At 50.6% G+C, this 22033-nt stretch overlaps 1 protein-coding gene across 3 annotated transcripts in view; it reads left to right on the forward strand.

The window, feature by feature from the left end:
• The window catches only part of tecpr2 (tectonin beta-propeller repeat containing 2), a 24442-nt gene continuing 2409 nt past the window's right edge, over positions 1–22033 (forward strand). Inside the window, exons 1-26 of one of the 3 annotated variants that reach the window (XM_068599779.1) lie at positions 1–145; positions 614–702; positions 782–922; positions 3850–3978; positions 4559–4690; positions 4870–5027; positions 5533–5686; positions 6054–6206; positions 6423–6555; positions 6669–6853; positions 7017–7212; positions 7859–8057; positions 8141–8351; positions 8433–8627; positions 9352–9419; positions 9492–9607; positions 11139–11312; positions 11394–11574; positions 15880–16762; positions 16975–17200; positions 17277–17366; positions 18215–18312; positions 18402–18537; positions 19418–19566; positions 21372–21513; positions 21699–21848. In XM_068599779.1, the coding sequence (XP_068455880.1) occupies positions 631–702; positions 782–922; positions 3850–3978; positions 4559–4690; positions 4870–5027; positions 5533–5686; positions 6054–6206; positions 6423–6555; positions 6669–6853; positions 7017–7212; positions 7859–8057; positions 8141–8351; positions 8433–8627; positions 9352–9419; positions 9492–9607; positions 11139–11312; positions 11394–11574; positions 15880–16762; positions 16975–17200; positions 17277–17366; positions 18215–18312; positions 18402–18537; positions 19418–19566; positions 21372–21513; positions 21699–21848 (4471 nt within the window). In that variant the 5' untranslated portion in view covers positions 1–145; positions 614–630. Of the gene's footprint in view, positions 146–613; positions 703–781; positions 923–3849; positions 3979–4558; positions 4691–4869; positions 5028–5532; positions 5687–6053; positions 6207–6422; positions 6556–6668; positions 6854–7016; positions 7213–7858; positions 8058–8140; positions 8352–8432; positions 8628–9351; positions 9420–9491; positions 9608–11138; positions 11313–11393; positions 11575–15879; positions 16763–16974; positions 17201–17276; positions 17367–18214; positions 18313–18401; positions 18538–19417; positions 19567–21371; positions 21514–21698; positions 21849–22033 lie in introns of those variants that run through there. The other 2 variants (XM_068599780.1, XR_011079955.1) reach the window with 2 other exon arrangements.

A 22033-nucleotide genomic window follows, 5' to 3' on the forward strand; every position in this document is an offset into this window, starting at 1 on the left:
CTCAGATCAACATGGAGGCTGTCAGACAGACAACAGGGCGACGTCTCGGCTCATTACCAGTATAATATCATGACATTATGACAGCATAACATGACAGCATAGCAACATAGCAGCATAACATCCGGGACCTCAACAGCAGCTCTCAGTAAGCCTCGCACGGTCTTCCTCCTGCTAACGTGAGCCAGCTGGTTCTGGTGCTAGCTCGCCGGTGGAACGAGCTAACACGGTCTGAGGAGCGCGCTCACGAGACATGTTTGTTGTTGTTGTTGTTGTTGTTGTTGTTGTTGGGGTGTTTGCAGGCTGCTGAGCTAACGGTAAGAACCCAACCCCATTCAGCTAGAGGCCAGTTTAATATGAGCCCAGACTGGGACCACAGAGCCGGAAGAAGACTCCGTTATACTGTGCAGGATGATATGACGTCACATGAAGCGCAGAGTTCATGACGTCACACCAAACTTAATTCAGCAGAAACCCAATTGACATGACTTTTTACTATTCTGCAAAGGGGTCCAGTTGAATTGCCTAAGTCCTGCCCACTCCAGACAGAAAGTGAATGACATCCTTAAAGTCTTTTTTATTGGTCACTTCATATGTTCATGTTTTTAACTTGCAGGTCCAGCTGAGTCCACCATGGCGGCCTCGCCCTCCGTCCTGAGGGAGTTCTGCCCGCTCTACTATCTGCTGAATGCCATCCCAGCCAAGGTACTGACCAGAGGTCTGGCCATGATGATGATGATGATGATGATGATGATGATGATGATAAGGACCCATCTGTCTGCAGGTGCAGCGGGGGTTCAGGTCCGTGCTGGTCTACCTGACGGCCCTGGACAGCAGCAGTGACTTCCTGGCGGTGGGCAGCAGCATCGGCATGCTCTACCTGTACTGTCGACGGCCCGCCCACATGAACAAGTACAGCCTGGAGGTTAGAGCGCTTCTTCTTCTGTGGTGCTCAGTCTGTCTACACCTGTTCTGTCACCACTCAAACATTCGTGGTAACATGGGGGAAATGCGGACACTGTGAGGAGCTACCATGTCATCATGTCATCATTCACTCATTCATATACTTATGGGAGGAGCTACCGTGAAGGTGTAAGCCGTCCATCAGGACTACTAACATTAGGTTGCCAGCGATCGCCGTGCAATACATGCTGGGTAGATTTGTGTCCACCTTGCTTTGACGTCATGCACACGTGGTTAATGATAATCTCACGAGAGCGAGGCGTCCGGCAATTTTAGAGCCAGGTGCCGCAGTAGCTCTCCACCACCCTGACCCTCATAACCCTATCATCTACCCTCACCCTCATAACCCTACCATATACCCTCACCCTCATAACCCTATCATGTACCCTCACCCTCATAACCCTACCATATACCCTCACCCTCATAACCCTACCATATACCCTCACCCTCATAACCCTACCATATACCCTCACCCTCATAACCCTACCATATACCCTCACCCTCATAACCCTATCATGTACCCTCACCCTCATAACCCTACCATATACCCTCACCCTCATAACCCTACCATATACCCTCACCCTCATAACCCTACCATATACCCTCACCCTCATAACCCTACCATATACCCTCACCCTCATAACCCTACCATATACCCTCACCCTCATAACCCTACCATATACCCTCACCCTCATAACCCTATCATGTACCCTCACCCTCATAACCCTACCATATACCCTCACCCTCATAACCCTACCATATACCCTCACCCTCATAACCCTACCATATACCCTCACCCTCATAACCCTACCATATACCTTCACCCTCATAACCCTACCATATACCCTCACCCTCATAACCCTACCATATACCCTCACCCTCATAACCCTACCATATACCCTCACCCTCATAACCCTACCATATACCCTCACCCTCATAACCCTACCATATACCCTCACAACCCTACCATATACCCTCACCCTCATAACCCTACCATATACCCTCACCCTCATAACCCTACCATATACCCTCACCCTCATAACCCTATCATATACCCTCACCCTCATAACCCTACCATATACCCTCACCCTCATAACCCTACCATATACCCTCACCCTCATAACCCTACCATATACCCTCACCCTCATAACCCTACCATATACCCTCACCCTCATAACCCTACCATATACCCTCACCCTCATAACCCTGTCATATACCCTCACCCTCATAACCCTACCATATACCCTCACCCTCATAACCCTACCATATACCCTCACCCTCATAACCCTACCATATACCCTCACCCTCATAACCCTACCATATACCCTCACCCTCATAACCCTGTCATATACCCTCACCCTCATAACCCTACCATATACCCTCACCCTCATAACCCTACCATATACCCTCACCCTCATAACCCTGTCATATACCCTCACCCTCATAACCCTACCATATACCCTCACCCTCATAACCCTACCATATACCCTCACCCTCATAACCCTGTCATATACCCTCACCCTCATAACCCTACCATATACCCTCACCCTCATAACCCTACCATATACCCTCACAACCCTACCATATACCCTCACCCTCATAACCCTATCATATACCCTCACCCTCATAACCCTATCATATACCCTCACCCTCATAACCCTACCATATACCCTCACCCTCATAACCCTACTATATACCCTCACCCTCACAACCCTACCATATACCCTCACCCTCATAACCCTATCATATACCCTCACCCTCATAACCCTATCATATACCCTCACCCTCATAACCCTACCATATACCCTCACCCTCATAACCCTACCATATACCCTCACCCTCATAACCCTACCATATACCCTCACCCTCATAACCCTACCATATACCCTCACCCTCATAACCCTACCATATACCCTCACCCTCATAACCCTGTCATATACCCTCACCCTCATAACCCTACCATATACCCTCACCCTCATAACCCTACCATATACCCTCACCCTCATAACCCTACCATATACCCTCACCCTCATAACCCTACCATATACCCTCACCCTCATAACCCTGTCATATACCCTCACCCTCATAACCCTACCATATACCCTCACCCTCATAACCCTACCATATACCCTCACCCTCATAACCCTACCATATACCCTCACCCTCATAACCCTACCATATACCCTCACCCTCATAACCCTGTCATATACCCTCACCCTCATAACCCTACCATATACCCTCACCCTCATAACCCTACCATATACCCTCACCCTCATAACCCTACCATATACCCTCACCCTCATAACCCTACCATATACCCTCACCCTCATAACCCTGTCATATACCCTCACCCTCATAACCCTACCATATACCCTCACCCTCATAACCCTACCATATACCCTCACCCTCATAACCCTACCATATACCCTCACCCTCATAACCCTACCATATACCCTCACCCTCATAACCCTGTCATATACCCTCACCCTCATAACCCTACCATATACCCTCACCCTCATAACCCTACCATATACCCTCACCCTCATAACCCTACCATATACCCTCACCCTCATAACCCTACCATATACCCTCACCCTCATAACCCTACCATATACCCTCACCCTCATAACCCTACCATATACCCTCACCCTCATAACCCTACCATATACCCTCACAACCCTACCATATACCCTCACCCTCATAACCCTGTCATATACCCTCACGACCCAGAAGAGCAACCAGGAACCTCCATATTACCCATCATGCATTGTGCTGCGTTCCAGTGTTCCTCAAGGTGTGTGTGTGTGTGTGTGTGTGTGTGTGTGTGTGTGTGTGTGTGTGTGTGTGTGTGCGTGCGTGCGTGTGTGTGCGCGCGTGTGTGTGTAACAGGGGAAGAGTGATGCAATCACAGCTGTAAAGCTGCTCAGCTGTTTTGATGATCTGGTTGCCGTGGGAACAGCATCAGGTCGAGTTGCAGTCTTCCAGCTGGTGTCTCCACTTCCTGGTCGAAACAAACAGGTGTGTCTCAGACAGGTGATGTCATAATTCTGTCAGATTGGACAGAAGTAAAGGCTTCTAATCCAACGTGACCTTCTAACATCTAATAACCACTTCTCCTTGACCTGTCTGTCTCCCTGTAGAGCTGTGCTCACCTGTCTCTCTCCCTGTAGAGCTGTGCTCACCTGTCTCTCTCCCTGTAGAGCTGTGCTCACCTGTCTCTCTCCCTGTAGAGCTGTGCTCACCTGTCTCTCTCCCTGTAGAGCTGTGCTCACCTGTCTCTCTCCCTGTAGAGCTGTGCTCACCTGTCTCTCTCCCTGTAGAGCTGTGCTCACCTGTCTCTCTCCCTGTAGAGCTGTGCTCACCTGTCTGTCTCCCTGTAGAGCTGTGCTCACCTGTCTCTCTCCCTGTAGAGCTGTGCTCACCTGTCTCTCTCCCTGTAGAGCTGTGCTCACCTGTCTGTCTCCCTGTAGAGCTGTGTTCACCTGTCTCTCTCCCTGTAGAGCTGTGCTCACCTGTCTCTCTCCCTGTAGAGCTGTGCTCACCTGTCTGTCTCCCTGTAGAGCTGTGTTCACCTGTCTCTCTCCCTGTCTGTCTGCAGCTGAGGCGGTTCGACGTGGTGGGCCTGCATAAAGGGTCGGTGGCGTGCTTGGCGTGGAGCCCCAACGGGATGAAGCTGTTCTCTGGAGACGATAAGGGGCGAGTGGTGTTCTCCTCTCTGGACCTGGACCAGGTGCAACACAACAACATTCAAACAAAGAGAGTCAACTTAACATCCATAATATGATTAATACTCAGTTATTGTATAGTCAGCGAGTACAATGATGAATGAATATGACTAGATAGCACACATGTCCTGACTGTGTGTGTGTGTGTGTGTGTGTGTGTGTGTGTGTGTGTGTGTGTCTGTAGGGGGTGTGTAACCCTCTGCTGCTGCTGGAGGAGTCCTCAGGTGTGGTTCAGATGGAGTACAGCCACCAGGTGCTGCTGGTCTCCACTCAGCACAGGTCTCTGCTTTACTGCACACAGACACAGGAAGTCCAGCAGCTGGGCACCAAGCCCCGCAGGAGGTGTGATATACTGCTACTGATGCTACTAATGCTACTGCTATTAATGTTCCTACTGATCCTACTGCTATTAATGCTACTACTACTACTGCTATTACTGCTACTACTGATGCTACTGCTTTTAAAGCTACTACTACTGCTATTAATGCTACTACTGATGCTACTGCTATTAATGCTACTACTGTTGCTACTACTATTGCTATTAATGCTACTGCTATTAATGCTACTGCTGCTGTTAATACTACTGCTGCTATTAATGCTACTGCTGCTACTACTACTGCTACTACTGCTAATACTACTACTACTGATACTACTACTACTACTGCTAGTACTAGTACTACTACTACTGCTACTACTGCTACTACTACTGCTACTACTACTGCTACTACTACTACTACTACTACTACTACTACTGCTAGTACTAGTACTACTACTGCTACCACAGATGCAATACAGTGCATGTCCACACCGTGTAAGTACAAAGTGTTGACAGCACTTCTTGTTTCAGCAGCGGCAGGTTTGGTGCCTGCTTCCTGCCGGCTCTCTGCAAACAGAGCGACGTTCAGGTGTTTGCTGCTCGACCTGGACTCAGACTCTGGAGGGCCGACATCAGAGGACAGGTGGAGGACACCCGGCAGCTCAAACCCCTCTTCAACGCACAGGTACACTGAACACATGTTAGGGATGTAGCTGACGTAGCTCAAGTACCTGGGGTCAAATGCTCAGGGCTCTCAAGTGTCACGCATTTCGGTCTTAAATCCCGCCCTCCCGCCACACATCGTATTCCTCACGCTGAAAAAAAACTCCAGGCTCTTTAATGTGCCGCAGTGCAAGACATGAGCTGGTCGCGCTGCTCACCACGGAGGAATCAAGCCCCGCCCCCCCGTGAGGAGCCACTCATCAGCCAATCAGAAAAAAACAAAGTTCCATTAGTTCTTCTCAATTTACTGTTAATACCCACTGTACCTGTCTGTCTGTCTCTCTGTCTGTCTCTCTCTGTCTACCTGTCTACCTGTCTGCCTGACTCAGATTCCTCAGTTTGAGTTGTTTCCTCGTGCTGGTCCAATGGGAGCGTACCGTCCAGAAGACAGACAGCTGGGTCTGCTGAGCTGCTTCCTGCAGGAGGGCTGGATCCTGAGCTGGAACGAGTACAGTCTGTACGTCCTGGACTGTGTCAACCAGGTACTAGTACTACTATAGTATACTGTGTGAACAGGTACTCGTACCACTATAATATATGTCCTAGACTGTCTGAACGAGGTACTAACACTACTTTTGGCGTGTTAAGGAGTACAGCGTCTACGTCGTGGTGCTGGTTGAGTATGAGGTGGTAGTACTACTCGTGTACATGGTGATGAGGTACTAGTACATGATGAGGTGTGTATTTGTGTACTCCAGGTGGTAGTAGGAGCTCTGGACAGCAGTGGAGACATCGTGTCCGTTTCGTGTTGTGACAACGAGATCTTCGTCCTGAAAGGAGACAGAGACGTCATCCGTCTCTCCACCGGCCCCGAGGGACTGTCCTCCAGCTGTAAGTACTACAAGTACTAGTACACAACTGCTGTCTGTCTGCTTATAAAACTGACTCCATCCTGTCTGTCTGCTGATGAGACTGACTCCATCCTGTCTGTCTCTCTTCTGCAGCGCTAGAGCTGTCTGTCCATCAGCCCGCCCCTTTGGCCACGCCCACTGTCCTCCCACCAACCGGATCAGTGGAAACAGCTCAGCCAATAAGAACCATGGCTATCATCGTGGAGGGCGGGGCATGGGAGAGGCCCGAGGAGGGAGAGCAGCAGCAGGAGGTGGAGGAGGCGCAGGAGCAGCTGGAGGTGACTGGTGCCACTGGTTTGAGTGATGCACTCACAGACTGGTGCCACTGGTTTGAGTGGTGCATTCACAGACTGGTGCCACTGGTTTGAGTGGTGCATTCACAGACTGGTCCTACTGGTTTGAGTGGTGCATTGACAGACTGCGCCTGCTCCTGTTGTCCAGGTGGTGGCGCTCTGCAGTGACTCCAGCAGCAGCTCTCGTAGTCGCAGCAGCTCCGTCACTTCCTGGGAGAGCGTCCGTGGAAAGGCTTCCTGTGAGCGGAGCTGCAGGCGCTACAGCGCCCCCCTGGGGCAGGACGGGCTGCAGCAGGAGCTGGTGGTGAAGGCCGTCCGAGTGAAGAAGAGGAGGAGACGCCAAGGCAAGCGCACACACACACACACACACACACACACACACACACACACACACACACCTTAAACACATCTACAGGATGCGCGTATGGGTGATGATCTGATGGATGTGAGGTTGTCATGGTTATTGAAGCATAGTGTCACGTCTTGGTCCAGCAGCATGCAGTTCTACAAGCTCCCAGCAGGGCGCAGCAGAGCAGCATGTCTGAATGTTTGACTCTTCCACATGAGTCCATGTGAGCAAAGTCTTTGTTTCCTGTCGGTCGCTAGACTTTAAAACAACTCTCGAGTTATTCCTGAAGAGTTCACTACTTGTATCACAATTTAAAAACAAATACACACCATGCAAAGATTTATAGAATCCCCAATGCTTCCAGTCTCCCTGAGTCTGAGTCTGTGAGTCTGAGTCTGTGAGTCTGAGTCTGTGAGTCTGAGTCTGTGAGTCTGAGTCTGTGAGTCTGAATCTGTGAGTCTGAGTCTGTGAGTCTGAGTCTGTGAGTCTGAGTCTGAGTTTGAATCTGTGAGTCTGAGTCTGTGAGTCTGAGTTTGAATCTGTGAGTCTGAGTCTGTGAGTCTGAGTCTGTGAGTCTGAGTCTGTGAGTCTGAGTCTGTGAGTCTGAGTTTGAGTCTGTGAGTCTGAGTCTCTGTCCTCAGACAGCAGCAGCTGCTCAGACTCCTTGCCAGTGGTCCAGGACGGCAGCTGCAGTGAGGGAGGAGGCAGAGCCTCCCTTGTTGGTCTGGACCTTCGTGACCAGGACTCTCCTGAGACAATCCAGGACCGCATCTCTCAGAAAGCCGAGGGTGAAGGTGGAACGGATGGAGAGGAGGCGGAGTCTTCCTGCGAGCAGTCTGGGTTGGTAACCGAGGACCAGCAGGCAGCGGGTCTCATCGTGGTTCTGGTCCACTGAGGGTCTCTTGCTTGTGTTCTTGTCCCAGCGCCATGCTCCACCATGGGATGCAGATTCTAGGAGAGGCCTCTGGTCCTGGAACAGAGCCGGAGCCGGGCCCCCAGACCCCGGATGTGGATCTGCTCCTGGAGTGCACCTTCTCCTACATGCACAACACTGAGGAGGAGGGACAGGAGCAGCAGCCAATGGAGGAGCAGCAGGACCAGCTCCTGAGCCCTCTGATTGGCCCAGAGGAGGAGGTGATGAACATGTGATACAAACACCTGTCAGTATCAGGTGAGGACAACAATACACTGACTAGATCTTCTGTTTGGGTCCAGGAGGACGACCCGGTGCTCCCTGCTGCTCCGCCAGACCAGATGTTCTACTCCACCAGGTCCAGTCTGTCCAGTGATGAAGAGGGAGACATCTACTGTCCCGGTCCGGGCCCTGCGGCCAGTCCAGCCCACCAGGAGACCACAGACCCACCGCTGGACCAGAACCCCCAGCACAGAGACACACGCAGACCGGACCAGGTGAGACCAGAAGAGGTTAGACCAGGTGAGACCAGATGAGGTTAGACCAGGTGAGACCACAAGAGGTTAGACCAGGTGAGACCAGAAGAGGTTAGACCAGGTGAGACCACAAGAGGTTAGACCAGGTGAGACCAGAAGAGGTTAGACCAGGTGAGACCAGAAGAGGGTAGACCAGGTGAGACCAGATGAGGGTAGACCAGGTGAGACCACAAGAGGTGAGACCAGGTGAGACCAGAGGAGGTTAGACCAGGTGAGACCAGAAGAGGTTAGACCAGGTGAGACCAGATGAGGGTAGACCAGGTGAGACCACAAGAGGTCAGACCAGGTGAGACCAGAGGAGGTGAGACCAGGTGAGACCAGAAGAGGTTAGACCAGGTGAGACCAGATGAGGGTAGACCAGGTGAGACCACAAGAGGTCAGACCAGGTGAGACCACAAGAGGTCAGACCAGGTGAGACCACAAAAGGTTAGACCAGGTGAGACCACAAGAGGTTAGACCAGGTGAGACCACAAGAGGTTAGACCAGGTGAGACCACAAGAGGGTAGACCAGGTGAGACCACAAGAGGTTAAACCAGGTGAGGCCACAAGAGGTTTTAAACCAGGTGAGGCCACAAGAGGTTAGACCAGGTGAGACCACAAGAGTTAGACCAGGTGAGACCAGAAGAGACTCACCTAACCAGGTGAGTCTGTCAGCAGGTATGAATATTATTCTCCTCTTCTCTAGTTGGCAGAAAGCTGGATGGGGTACTCAGGACCAGGTTGTGGTATACTGAGCCTGCAGGTGACTGACAGGTAGGTCGTCTGTATTCAGGTGTGTGTGGAAGCTACCTGGATGGTGTCTGACAGGTGACCTGTGTGTTTCAGGTATGTGTGGTGTCTGGACTTTAAAGGAGGACTGTTCTGCAGTGGTCTACTTGAGACTGGGCTTAACTGGCAGCGCTTTGAAGACAATGTCCACCAGGTGGCGTTGTCCCCCTCAGGTGAGCTGCTGGCTACACATCTGACAAATGTCACACTCTGTTTCACTTGTATGTTGTGTGTAGCACTAGCAGCATGCCAGCTGTTGCTCTGTCAGGGTTACAGGTGTGTGTAGCACTAGCAGCATGCTAACTGTTGCTCTGTCAGGGTTACAGGTGTGTGTGTAGCACTAGCAGCATGCCAGCTGTTGCTCTGTCAGGGTTACAGGTGTGTGTAGCACTAGCAGCATGCTAACTGTTGCTCTGTCAGGGTTACAGGTGTGTGTGTAGCACTAGCAGCATGCTAACTGTTGCTCTGTCAGGGTTACAGGTGTGTGTGTAGCACTAGCAGCATGCTAACTGTTGCTCTGTCAGGGTTACAGGTGTGTGTGTGTAGCACTAGCAGCATGCTAACTGTTGCTCTGTCAGGGTTACAGGTGTGTGTGTAGCACTAGCAGCATGCTAACTGTTGCTCTGTCAGGGTTACAGGTGTGTGTGTAGCACTAGCAGCATGCTAACTGTTGCTCTGTCAGGGTTACAGGTGTGTGTAGCAATCACAGCATGCTAACTGTTGCTCTGTCAGGGTTACAGGTGTGTGTGTAGCACGAGCAGCATGCTAACTGTTGCTCTGTCAGGGTTCCAGGTGTGTGTAGCACTCACAGCATGCTAACTGTTGCTCTGTCAGGGTTACAGGTGTGTGTAGCACTCACAGCATGCTAACTGTTGCTCTGTCAGGGTTACAGGTGTGTGTAGCACTCACAGCATGCTAACTGTTGCTCTGTCAGGGTTACAGGTGTGTGTAGCACTCACAGCATGCTAACTGTTGCTCTGTCAGGGTTACAGGTGTGTGTGTAGCACTCACAGCATGCTAACTGTTGCTCTGTCAGGGTTACAGGTGTGTGTGTAGCACTCACAGCATGCTAACTGTTGCTCTGTCAGGGTTACAGGTGTGTGTGTAGCACTAGCAGCATGCTAACTGTTGCTCTGTCAGGGTTACAGGTGTGTGTGTAGCACTAGCAGCATGCTAACTGTTGCTCTGACAGGGTTACAGGTGTGTGTGTAGCACTAGCAGCATGCTAACTGTTGCTCTGTCAGAGTTACAGGTGTGTGTAGCACTAGCAGCATGCTAACTGTTGCTCTGTCAGGGTTACAGGTGTGTGTAGCAATCACAGCATGCTAACTGTTGCTCTGTCAGGGTTACAGGGGTGTGTAGCAATCACAGCATGCTAACTGTTGCTATGTCAGGGTTACAGGTGTGTGTAGCACGAGCAGCATGCTAACTGTTGCTCTGTCAGGGTTACAGGTGTGTGTAGCACGAGCAGCATGCTAACTGTTGCTCTGTCAGGGTTACAGGTGTGTGTGTAGCACGAGCAGCATGCTAACTGTTGCTCTGTCAGGGTTACAGGTGTGTGTAGCACAAGCAGCATGCTAACTGTTGCTCTGTCAGGGTTACAGGTGTGTGTGTAGCACGAGCAGCATGCTAACTGTTGCTCTGTCAGGGTTACAGGTGTGTGTGTAGCACGAGCAGCATGCTAACTGTCGCTCGCTCCATCAGGTAATCTGCTGTGGAAGGTGGAGCAGAGGAGCATGACGGCGTTTGCTTGTGCTAAAGTGTCGGTAAAAGGAAAGCGTCACTGGTACAAAGCTGTGGAGCAAACGGCTTTCGTGGCTCTGAGTGACGACTCTGCCTGGATCATCAGGACCAACGGAGACCTCTACCTGCAGACAGGTACTGCACCTCCATCACCACAAAAACACCTCCATCACTTGGTCTGGACAGACCATAATAACAGGTGTCTCGGTCCTGCAGGCCTCAGCGTGGACCGGCCCTGTGCTCGCTCCGTGAAGCTGGACTCGCCCTGCGTGCTCACTCAGTTGTGTGTGAGTGGAGGCGTGGTCTGGGCTCTGAGTGAACACAAAGCCGTGTTCTACAGAGAAGGACTGAGCCGCTACTGCAGCGAAGGAGAGGGCTGGAAGTACGACACCGTCAGGTACTACTACTGTACTACTACTACTATTGTAATACTACTGCAGCGAAGGAGAGGGCTGGAAGTACGACACCGTCAGGTACTACTACTGTACTACTACTACTACTACTACTACTACTACTACTACTACTACTGTAATACTACTGCAGCGAAGGAGAGGGCTGGAAGTACGACACCGTCAGGTACTACTACTGTACTACTACTACTACTACTACTACTACTACTACTACTACTACTACTACTACTGTAATACTACTGCAGCGAAGGAGAGGGCTGGAAGTACGACACCGTCAGGTACTACTACTGTACTACTACTACTACTACTACTACTACTACTACTACTGTAATACTACTGCAGCGAAGGAGAGGGCTGGAAGTACGACACCGTCAGGTACTACTACTGTACTACTACTACTACTACTACTACTACTACTACTACTACTACTACTACTGTAATACTACTGCAGCGAAGGAGAGGGCTGGAAGTACGACACCGTCAGGTACTACTACTGTACTACTACTACTACTACTACTACTACTACTACTACTGTAATACTACTGCAGCGAAGGAGAGGGCTGGAAGTACGACACCGTCAGGTACTACTACTGTACTACTACTACTACTACTACTACTACTACTGTAATACTACTGCAGCGAAGGAGAGGGCTGGAAGTACGACACCGTCAGGTACTACTACTGTACTACTACTACTATTGTAATACTACTGCAGCGAAGGAGAGGGCTGGAAGTACGACACCGTCAGGTACTACTACTGTACTACTACTACTACTACTACTACTACTACTACTACTACTACTACTGTAATACTACTGCAGCGAAGGAGAGGGCTGGAAGTACGACACCGTCAGGTACTACTACTGTACTACTACTACTACTACTACTACTACTACTACTACTACTACTGTAATACTACTGCAGCGAAGGAGAGGGCTGGAAGTACGACACCGTCAGGTACTACTACTGTACTACTACTACTACTACTACTACTACTACTACTACTACTACTGTAATACTACTGCAGCGAAGGAGAGGGCTGGAAGTACGACACCGTCAGGTACTACTACTGTACTACTACTACTACTACTACTACTACTACTACTACTGTAATACTACTGCAGCGAAGGAGAGGGCTGGAAGTACGACACCGTCAGGTACTACTATTGTACTACTACTACTACTACTACTACTGTAATACTACTGCAGCGAAGGAGAGGGCTGGAAGTACGACACCGTCAGGTACTACTACTGTACTACTACTACTATTGTAATACTACTGCAGCGAAGGAGAGGGCTGGAAGTACGACACCGTCAGGTACTACTACTGTACTACTACTACTACTACTACTACTACTACTACTACTACTGTAATACTACTGCAGCGAAGGAGAGGGCTGGAAGTACGACACCGTCAGGTACTACTACTGTACTACTACTACTACTACTACTATTGTAATACTACTGCAGCGAAGGAGAGGGCTGGAAGTACGACACCGTCAGGTACTACTACTGTACTACTACTACTATTGTAATACTACTGCAGTGAAGGAGAGGGCTGGAAGTACGACACCGTCAGGTCCTACTACTGTACTACTACTACTACTACTACTACTACTATTGTAATACTACTGCAGTGAAGGAGAGGGCTGGAAGTACGACACCGTCAGGTGCTACTACTGTACTACTACTACTATTGTAATACTACTGCAGTGAAGGAGAGGGCTGGAAGTACGACACCGTCAGGTGCTACTACTGTACTACTACTACTACTACTACTACTGTAATACTACTGTGATACTACTGCAGTGAAGGAGAGGGCTGGAAGTACGACACCGTCAGGTGCTACTATTGTACTACTACTACTACTACTACTACTGTAATCCTACTTACTGTGATACTACTGCAGTGAAGGAGAGGGCTGGAAGTACGACACCGTCAGGTACTACTACTGTACTACTACTACTACTACTACTACTGTAATACTACTGCAGTGAAGGAGAGGGCTGGGGAGGTACGACACCGTCAAGTACTACTACTGTACTACTATTGTAATACTACTACTGTACTACTACTGTAATACTACGACTGTAATACTGCTGCTGTAATACTACTACTACTGTACTACTACTACTGTAATAATACCTGTACTGTAATACTACTGCTGTAGTAATACTATGACTGTACTACTAGCACCTCCCCCATGTGGCTACACAGCTGAAGTACAGCAGCAGCTCAGAATCAACCTGAAGGAGGCAACAGAGGAACAGAGGAAGAAAGCGGAAGCTGCAACAGAACAGCGTGCGAGAAGTATGGGAGCGATGAAGACGATGGCTGGCATGAAGAAGAGGGAGGCCTGGACAAGACCAACCAGTTAAACCAATTCAGGACCAACCAGTTAAACCAATTTTAAAACAGATCTGACTGTCCTGCGGCGATGTCCGCCTCCCTTGGTCTCCTGGCTGTCTCCTTCCAACCTTGAAGCCGGTGATTTGCTTCATCCCAGTCCACACCTCCCTCGTGTTGTTATTCTGGAGTTTGGCCTCCAGCTTCCTCCTGTAGGAGTCCTTGCCCTCCCTGAGCTTCACCTGCAGGTTGCGCTGGACTCTCCTGAGCTCATCCCTGTCTACAGACCTGAAAGCAGCTTTCTTCTTGTTAAGAAGAGCCTTCAGGTCCTTGGTGATCCAGGGCTTGTTGTTGGGAAAGCGGCGCATAGTTCGGGATGGGATGATGGTGTGTTCACAGAATTTGATGTATTCTGTGACACAGTCTGTCATGCTGTTGATGTCCTCCCCATGTGGTCCACACAGCACAGCCCAGTCCGTTGACTCGAAGCAGTCCTGGAGGGCGTCATCAGCCTCCGGAGACCACCTCCACACAGTCCTGGTGGTCACAGGCAGCCTCTTCACCAGAGGAACATACTTAGGAGTCAGCAGGACCAGGTCATGATCAGACCTGCCAAGGGGGGGAAGGGCAGTGGCGCTGTATGCATCCTTAGTATTTGTTTCACCAGTCTGTTGTCGCCAGCGTCCTCTTCTATGCGGTGGTGTGCTGTGGAGGAAGCACTGAGAAGAAGGATGCAGGTCGAGTGGACAGGCTGTTGAGGAAAGCTGGCTCTGTGTCCGGTGCTAAACTGGAGTGCATCACTTCAGTCGCCAACAAAAGGACCCTCACCAAACTGCTCAACAAACTACTCACCATCATGGACAATGAAAACCATCCACTCTGCGGTACCGTCATGCAACAGAGAGTGATCAGCTGCAGACTGCGCTCGCTGCCATGCAGAACTGCTGGAATGTGTAGATAGGGTTAGGGTTAGCCATACAACTGTACAATCCGTCAATCAAAGGTTCTTTGTCGGACTTCTCTGCATCATCTCCTCCCCCTTAAATATGCACAGCCCCCAACTCACACACTGTTTACACAATGTTCACTATCGACTGGCTCTGTTAGCCCTATGCACAACGCCCCTACTGGCTACTGCCTATGTTACCTGCTCCCTATCTACTATGTTAGGTAGATACCCTACCTAGTGGGGGTAGATACCCTACCTAGTGGAGTAGATACCCTACCTAGTGGGGGTAGATACCCTACCTAGCGGGAGTAGATACCCTACCTAGTGGGGGTAGATACCCTACCTAGTGGAGTAGATACCCTACCTAGTGGGGGTAGATACCCTACCTAGTGGAGTAGATACCCTACCTAGTGGGGGTAGATACCCTACCTAGCGGGAGTAGATACCCTACCTAGTGGGGGTAGATACCCTACCTAGTGGAGTAGATACCCTACCTAGTGGGGGTAGATACCCTACCTAGTGGGGGTAGATACCCTACCTAGTGGAGTAGATACCCTACCTAGTGGGGGTAGATACCCTACCTAGTGGGGGTAGATACCCTACCTAGTGGGGGTAGATACCCTACCTAGTGGGGGTAGATACCCTACCTAGCGGGAGTAGATACCCTACCTAGTGGGGGTAGATACCCTACCTAGTGGAGTAGATACCCTACCTAGTGGGGGTAGATACCCTACCTAGTGGGGGTAGATACCCTACCTAGTGGAGTAGATACCCTACCTAGTGGGGGTAGATACCCTACCTAGTGGGGGTAGATACCCTACCTAGCGGGAGTAGATACCCTACCTAGCGGGGGTAGATACCCTACCTAGCGGGAGTAGATACCCTACCTAGTGGGGTAGATACCCTACCTAGTGGGGGTAGATACCCTACCTAGTGGGAGCTAGACTCAGGGTCTGGAGCTGATGTGCGTTACTGTTTGTGTGTGTGTCTGTCACAGTGAGGCTCAGGGTCTGGAGCTGATGTGTGTTACTGTTTCTGTGTGTGTCTGTCACAGTGAGGCTCAGGGTCTGGAGCTGATGTGTGTTACTGTTTGTGTGTGTGTCTGTCACAGTGAGGCTCAGGGTCTGGAGCTGATGTGTGTTACTGTTTGTGTGTGTGTCTGTCACAGTGAGGCTCAGGGTCTGGAACTGATGTGTGTTACTGTTTGTGTGTGTGTCTGTCACAGTGAGGCTCAGGGTCTGGAGCTGATGTGCGTTACTGTTTGTGTGTGTGTCTGTCACAGTGAGGCTCAGGGTCTGGAGCTGATGTGTGTTACTGTTTCTGTGTGTGTCTGTCACAGTGAGGCTCAGGGTCTGGAGCTGATGTGTGTTACTGTTTGTGTGTGTGTCTGTCACAGTGAGGCTCAGGGTCTGGAGCTGATGTGTGTTACTGTTTGTGTGTGTGTCTGTCACAGTGAGGCTCAGGGTCTGGAACTGATGTGTGTTACTGTTTGTGTATGTGTCTGTCACAGTGAGGCTCAGGGTCTGGAGCTGATGTGTGTTACTGTTTGTGTGTGTGTCTGTCACAGTGAGGCTCAGGGTCTGGAGCTGATGTGTGTTACTGTTTGTGTATGTGTCTGTCACAGTGAGGCTCAGGGTCTGGAGCTGATGTGTGTTACTGTTTGTGTATGTGTCTGTCACAGTGAGGCTCAGGGTCTGGAGCTGATGTGTGTTACTGTTTGTGTATGTGTCTGTCACAGTGAGGCTCAGGGTCTGGAGCTGATGTGTGTCGCTCTGGCAGAAGGAGGTACAGCGTGGGCGCTCGATGCCAGCGGCCGCCTCTGGTTCAGAACCGGCATCTGTTGCTCCAGACCGCAGGGAGACGACGACCACTGGTGGCAGGTACTGTGACCTTTTCTCCTCAGGTACCACCTGTTCTTCTCTCTGCCTGTCTGTCTCTCTGACTACCTGTCTGTCTCTCTGACCACCTGTCTCTCTGCCTGGCTGTCTCTTTGACCACCTGTCTGTCCCTCTGACCACCTGTCTGTCTCTCTGACCACCTCTTCTTCTCTCTGCCTGTCTGTCTCTCTGCCTGTCTGTCTCCCCTCCCTCAGATCAGCATGTCAGACTACGTGGTCTTCGATCAGGGCAGTCTGTTCCAGACGCTGCTGCTCGCCACTCAGAGCGTGGCCACGGTGACCCGGGCCCCGGTGGAGCGGGTGGTGGCCTTCCTGTCGCAGCACGCTCAGGTCCAGCCGAGCCTGGTCAGCGCCAACAGCAGCGGCGTCTGGGTCGCCTCGGGACGGAACCGGCTGCACCTGGCCCGGGGCAGCCTCGTGGGTCAGTAGAGTCCAGAACACTCCAGAACAGACTTCTGAGTAGCTTCTTCATCGCTCTTTTTGTTTCATCACTTCAGGAACTTTCTGGCAGAACGTTGTTCCAAGAGGAACCGTCTCCGCCACCAAGTGGAGCTTCATCACGTCTTCAGCTGTTCCTCACAGAGAAGGTCTCACACCAGACCACGGCAACTAGTCCTCAGACCTCTGCAACTACTCCTCAGACCTTTGCAACTGGTTCCAAGACCTCTGCAACTACTTCTCAGACTTCTGTAACTAGTCCTCGGACCTGTGAAACTAGTCCCCAGATCTCTGCAACTAGTTCCTAGACCTCTACAACTAGTTCCCAGACCACAGCAACGGGTCCTTGGACCTCTGCAACTAGTCCCAGACCTCTGGAACTAGTCCTCAGACCTCTGCAACTAGTTACCAGATCACGGAAACTGGCCCTTAGACCTCTGCAACTAGTTCCCAGATCACGGAAACTAGCCCTTAGACCTCTGCAACTGGTTCCCAGACATCTGCAACTGGTCCTCAGACCTCTGCAACTAGTCCCGGACCTCTGCAACTAGTCCCGGACCTCTGCAACTAGTCCCAGACCTCTGCAACTAGTCATCAGATCTCTGCAACTAGTTACCAGATAACGGCAACTATCCCTCAGACCTCTGCAACTAGTCCCAGACCACGGCAACTGGTTCCCAGACCACGGCAGCTAGTCCCAGACCTTTGCAACTAGTCCTCAGACCTCTGCAACTAGTCCCCAGACCTCTGCAACTAGTCCTCAGACTTCTTCAAACTAGTCCTCAGACTTCTGCAACTAGTCCTAGACTTCTGCAACTAGTCCTAGACTTCTGCAACTAGTCCTCAGACTTCTGCAACTAGTCCTCAGACCTCTGCAACTAGTCCCAGATTTCTGCAACTAGTCCCAGACTTCTGCAACTAGTCCTCAGATGTGACATGTGACATTGAACATGCCTGGTCTTTAATCTACTACCTGTGTGTGTTGCACTGGTCTCAGGTACGTTCCTGTGGTTGGCTCAGAGCAGAAAGGATCTGTTCTGTGTTTGGGACCAGGATGGAGAGCTCCGCCCCTCGTCCATCCTTCTACCGGTTGAGGTAAAAACACGACACCTGCCTCAGAGTCTCATTCTACTCATCTCTGTTCATTGTGATGATCTTCTTTCGTGTTCTACCTTTGTGCTCAGATGGAGCTGACTCACCTGTCTGCCTGTCGTGATGCTCTGTGGGGTTTAGACAGCCATGGCCGAATCAGCATTCGTACACTGTCTCCGTCTTGTCCCTGCGGACTCCACTGGACCCCGCTGGACCTCAACCAGCTCGGTACAGACCTGAAAGTTACTACGAGGCACTTTCATTGTGTGCTGGTTCTGGCGCCCCCTGTGGACTAAAGCGGTAGTGTCTCTGAGCACCAGGGTCCCTTTAGAAAACCTCTCATTCTACTGCAGCAGGTCTGACAGTCTGCCCTTTTGTTCCATTAAGTTACTTTATGATGCGTTCGTGCTCTGTCCAGTAAAACGTAGTGTTTGGCATAAAGACGTTGTCATGATGTGTCAATCGTGATTTTTTTAGATACCCAGCCACTGACTGAATCATGCACTCATCCAGAATGATGTGAATACTCAGTTGCCATGGAAGCAGTGCTCTCTGCTGCCAGCAGGTGGTGCTGGTGAAAAGAGGAACATGAGCAGATCTTAACCAATACAAGCTGGTCCTTTTTAATATCTTTTATTTTATAAAGGCATCTGACTAGTCTGCGATTGGTTGATCAGTCAGTGTGTGTTTGGGGGGGGGGCACACACACACACACACACACACAGATACACACTCTCTCAGCTGTGCTTCTCCGTCACATTGACCAGTAGAGGTTGCGTAACTCTAAGGTCAACATGAGAGCTTGTTTATGTAACGGATCTGTTTTTAGTTGCTCCTCATGACTCGTCTCCGGCTCCAGAGCCTCAAACAGCTGAAGGTTCACGTGCATGTGAAGGTTTCATGTCATTCATTCTCATCAGAACTGAAGGTGTTTACAGTGATGCTGCATTCAGGGTCTCTGCTCGCTGGTCTGTGAATGTGAGTTCAGGTGATGGACGGCTGCAGCTGCAAATCTGGGGTTCATGGGGAGGTCTTGACGTTCACATGCTCGTATATAGATGTAAATGTTTACAGGTGTCCTCGGGTGAAATGTCACCTTGTGTTCCAGGAAGTGTTCGTCTGGTTGATGTGAGCTGTGGCTGTCAGAACGTCTGGGCTGTGGACGCGCGAGGAATCGTTTACTTCAGGGTGGGAACCCAGCCGCTAAACCCCAGCATGATGCTGCCGGCCTGGATCCACATAGAACCACCTGTACAGGTAACACGCACTCAGTGTTTCCCGTAGGTTTACAGGTTCGGGGGGAGAGGAGGGACCTCGACGACACCAATAATGACACAAACACCAAAAGCATTACTTTTTCTGTAAATAATATCCTTTTGTGACTCCATCTGTGCTTTTATAAATAACAGAATAAAGAACAAAACAATAACTTTCAATTTAACCAAATTGCCCCGTCAGACCACAAAAAAAGAAAACAACATTTCAATCACTTAAAACAATAAAAATAAAGTTCTATCTGTGCAAAAAATAAATAATACATAGTTACTACTAAATAGCTTATTGTGGAAAACTAAAAGCAAGTTGCACAACAAAACAGAACGAGTAGATATGTGAGCATCAGGTTGTATCAGTGTTAGTGCTGCAGTGAGTTGCTTTCCTCTACACATATTTTTAAAACGCGGTTGTAACCCGGAGATTGGCTTTTGGCAAAATCGCAGAGTCGCGCATGTGCAATGTAATCTGTTAACCGTGAACATTTACCCGGCATTTCTCCATGTATTTATTAATGACTTAGTTTTATGTCCGTGTACTTTTTAATGTGTGAAGCCAGCAGCTCATTGTTGGAACAAGACACAAGCGCTTTGACTCGTTTCACTTGAGCAGGAAAGCTGCTCCGGTGATCCTTGCAGGAGAGCTACTCTTGCCATCTTCTACCTGGGAGCGTTTAAAATGCAGATATAGTTGTCTGCATTTCACGCGACATATTTTTCTCCGCTCTCTGCTGCGGCTGTGTGCTCAGCGCTCACCTGTGTGCTCAGCGCTCACCTGTGTGCTCAGCGCTCACCTGTGTGTTCAGCGCTCACCTGTGTGTTCAGCGCTCACCTGTGGGTGCTCAGCGCTCACCTGTGGGTGCTCAGCGCTCACCTGTGGGTGCTCAGTGCTCACCTGTGGGTGCTCAGCGCTCACCTGTGTGCTCAGCGCTCACCTGTGTGTGCTCAGCGCTCACCTGTGGGTGCTCAGCGCTCACCTGTGGGTGCTCAGCGCTCACCTGTGGGTGCTCAGCGCTCACCTGTGGGTGTCTCTGCGCTCACCTGTGTGTGTCTCTGCGCTCACCTGTGTGTGTCTCTGCGCTCATCTGTGTGTGTCTCTGCGCTCACCTGTGTGTGTCTCTGCGCTCACCTGTGTGTGTCTCTGCGCTCACCTGTGTGTGTCTCTGCGCTCACCTGTGTGTGTCTCTGCGCTCACCTGTGTGTGTCTCTGCGCTCACCTGTGTGTGTCTCTGCGCTCACCTGTGTGTGTCTCTGCGCTCACCTGTGTGTGTCTCTGCGCTCACCTGTGTGTGTCTCTGCGCTCATCTGTGTGGGTGCTCAGCGCTCACCTGTGGGTGCTCAGCGCTCACCTGTGGGTGCTCAGCGCTCACTTGTGTGTGTCTCTGCGCATCGAGACGGAACAACGCCGTGCGCGATACAGAGCGCAGAGGAGTGTTCACGCGACCACGTAGAGACAGAAATGACGAGCTGTCGTGTAGATCCCGTCAATGAAATACGGCCTTTAGTTTGTTTAATAACTGAACAAGGTGGAGACCTGTTCTCTAGGAACGATGACCTTAAATGACGTGTTGTGATCTGGCGATAAAGAGACATTACAGAGGGGCGGGTGGTTATTTCAGGGGGGCGCCCCGCCCCCCTCTTATAATGGTAGGGGAAACACTGCACACTGGATCCTCATAGAACCACCTGTACAGGTAACACACACTGGATACTCATAGAACCACCTGTACAGGTAACACACGCTGGATACTCATAGAACCACCCGGTTACGGTGACATCATGTCTCCTCAGCCAATCGGAGTGCAGCTGGTCCGGATCCAGACGAGTCCCAACGACAGGCTCCTCTGGGCGCTCGACAACAGAGGAAGCGTCTTCGTCAGGACCGGACTCAGTGATGAGATGCCTGTGGGGACGGAATGGGAGCAGGTACCAGGTATGTGTACACCTGTTCAGGTAGTACTCTCAAGGGAGTTACATGGCCGATCCCTGCTACATGTTCACTGGCTGGTGTGTATAACTACTGTAGGTTCTGTACTAATGTATATACTCTGCTATATACTGTGTGAATTAATACCCTATGATGTGTATTAATACTACATAATGTGTGTATGTGTGCAGGTCTGGCTGTCAGCCAGCTGGTGCTCAGCTCTCGCTCCGTGTGGGTTCGTTCTCTCAATGGAGGTCTGGCTCGTCGGTACGGCGTCAGTGAGAGGAACCCTGCTGGAGACTACTGGAAGAAGATCCCCGGAGACGCCACCTGCCTCACTGGTAGGACTGGTTTGTACTGGTGGGACTGGTTTATACTAGTAAGGCTGGGTTTATGCGAGTAAGGCTGGGTTTATGCGCGTAAGGCTGGGGTTATACTAGTAAGGCTGGGGTTATACTAGTAAGGCTGGGGTTATACTAGTAAGGCTGGGTTTATACGAGTAAGGCTGGGTTTATACGAGTAAGGC

This window comes from Clinocottus analis, unplaced genomic scaffold (genome assembly GCF_023055335.1).
Source record: "Clinocottus analis isolate CAN_PGR_092001 unplaced genomic scaffold, fCliAna1.0.p SCAF_5, whole genome shotgun sequence".
Classification (NCBI taxonomy): domain Eukaryota; kingdom Metazoa; phylum Chordata; class Actinopteri; order Perciformes; family Cottidae; genus Clinocottus; species Clinocottus analis.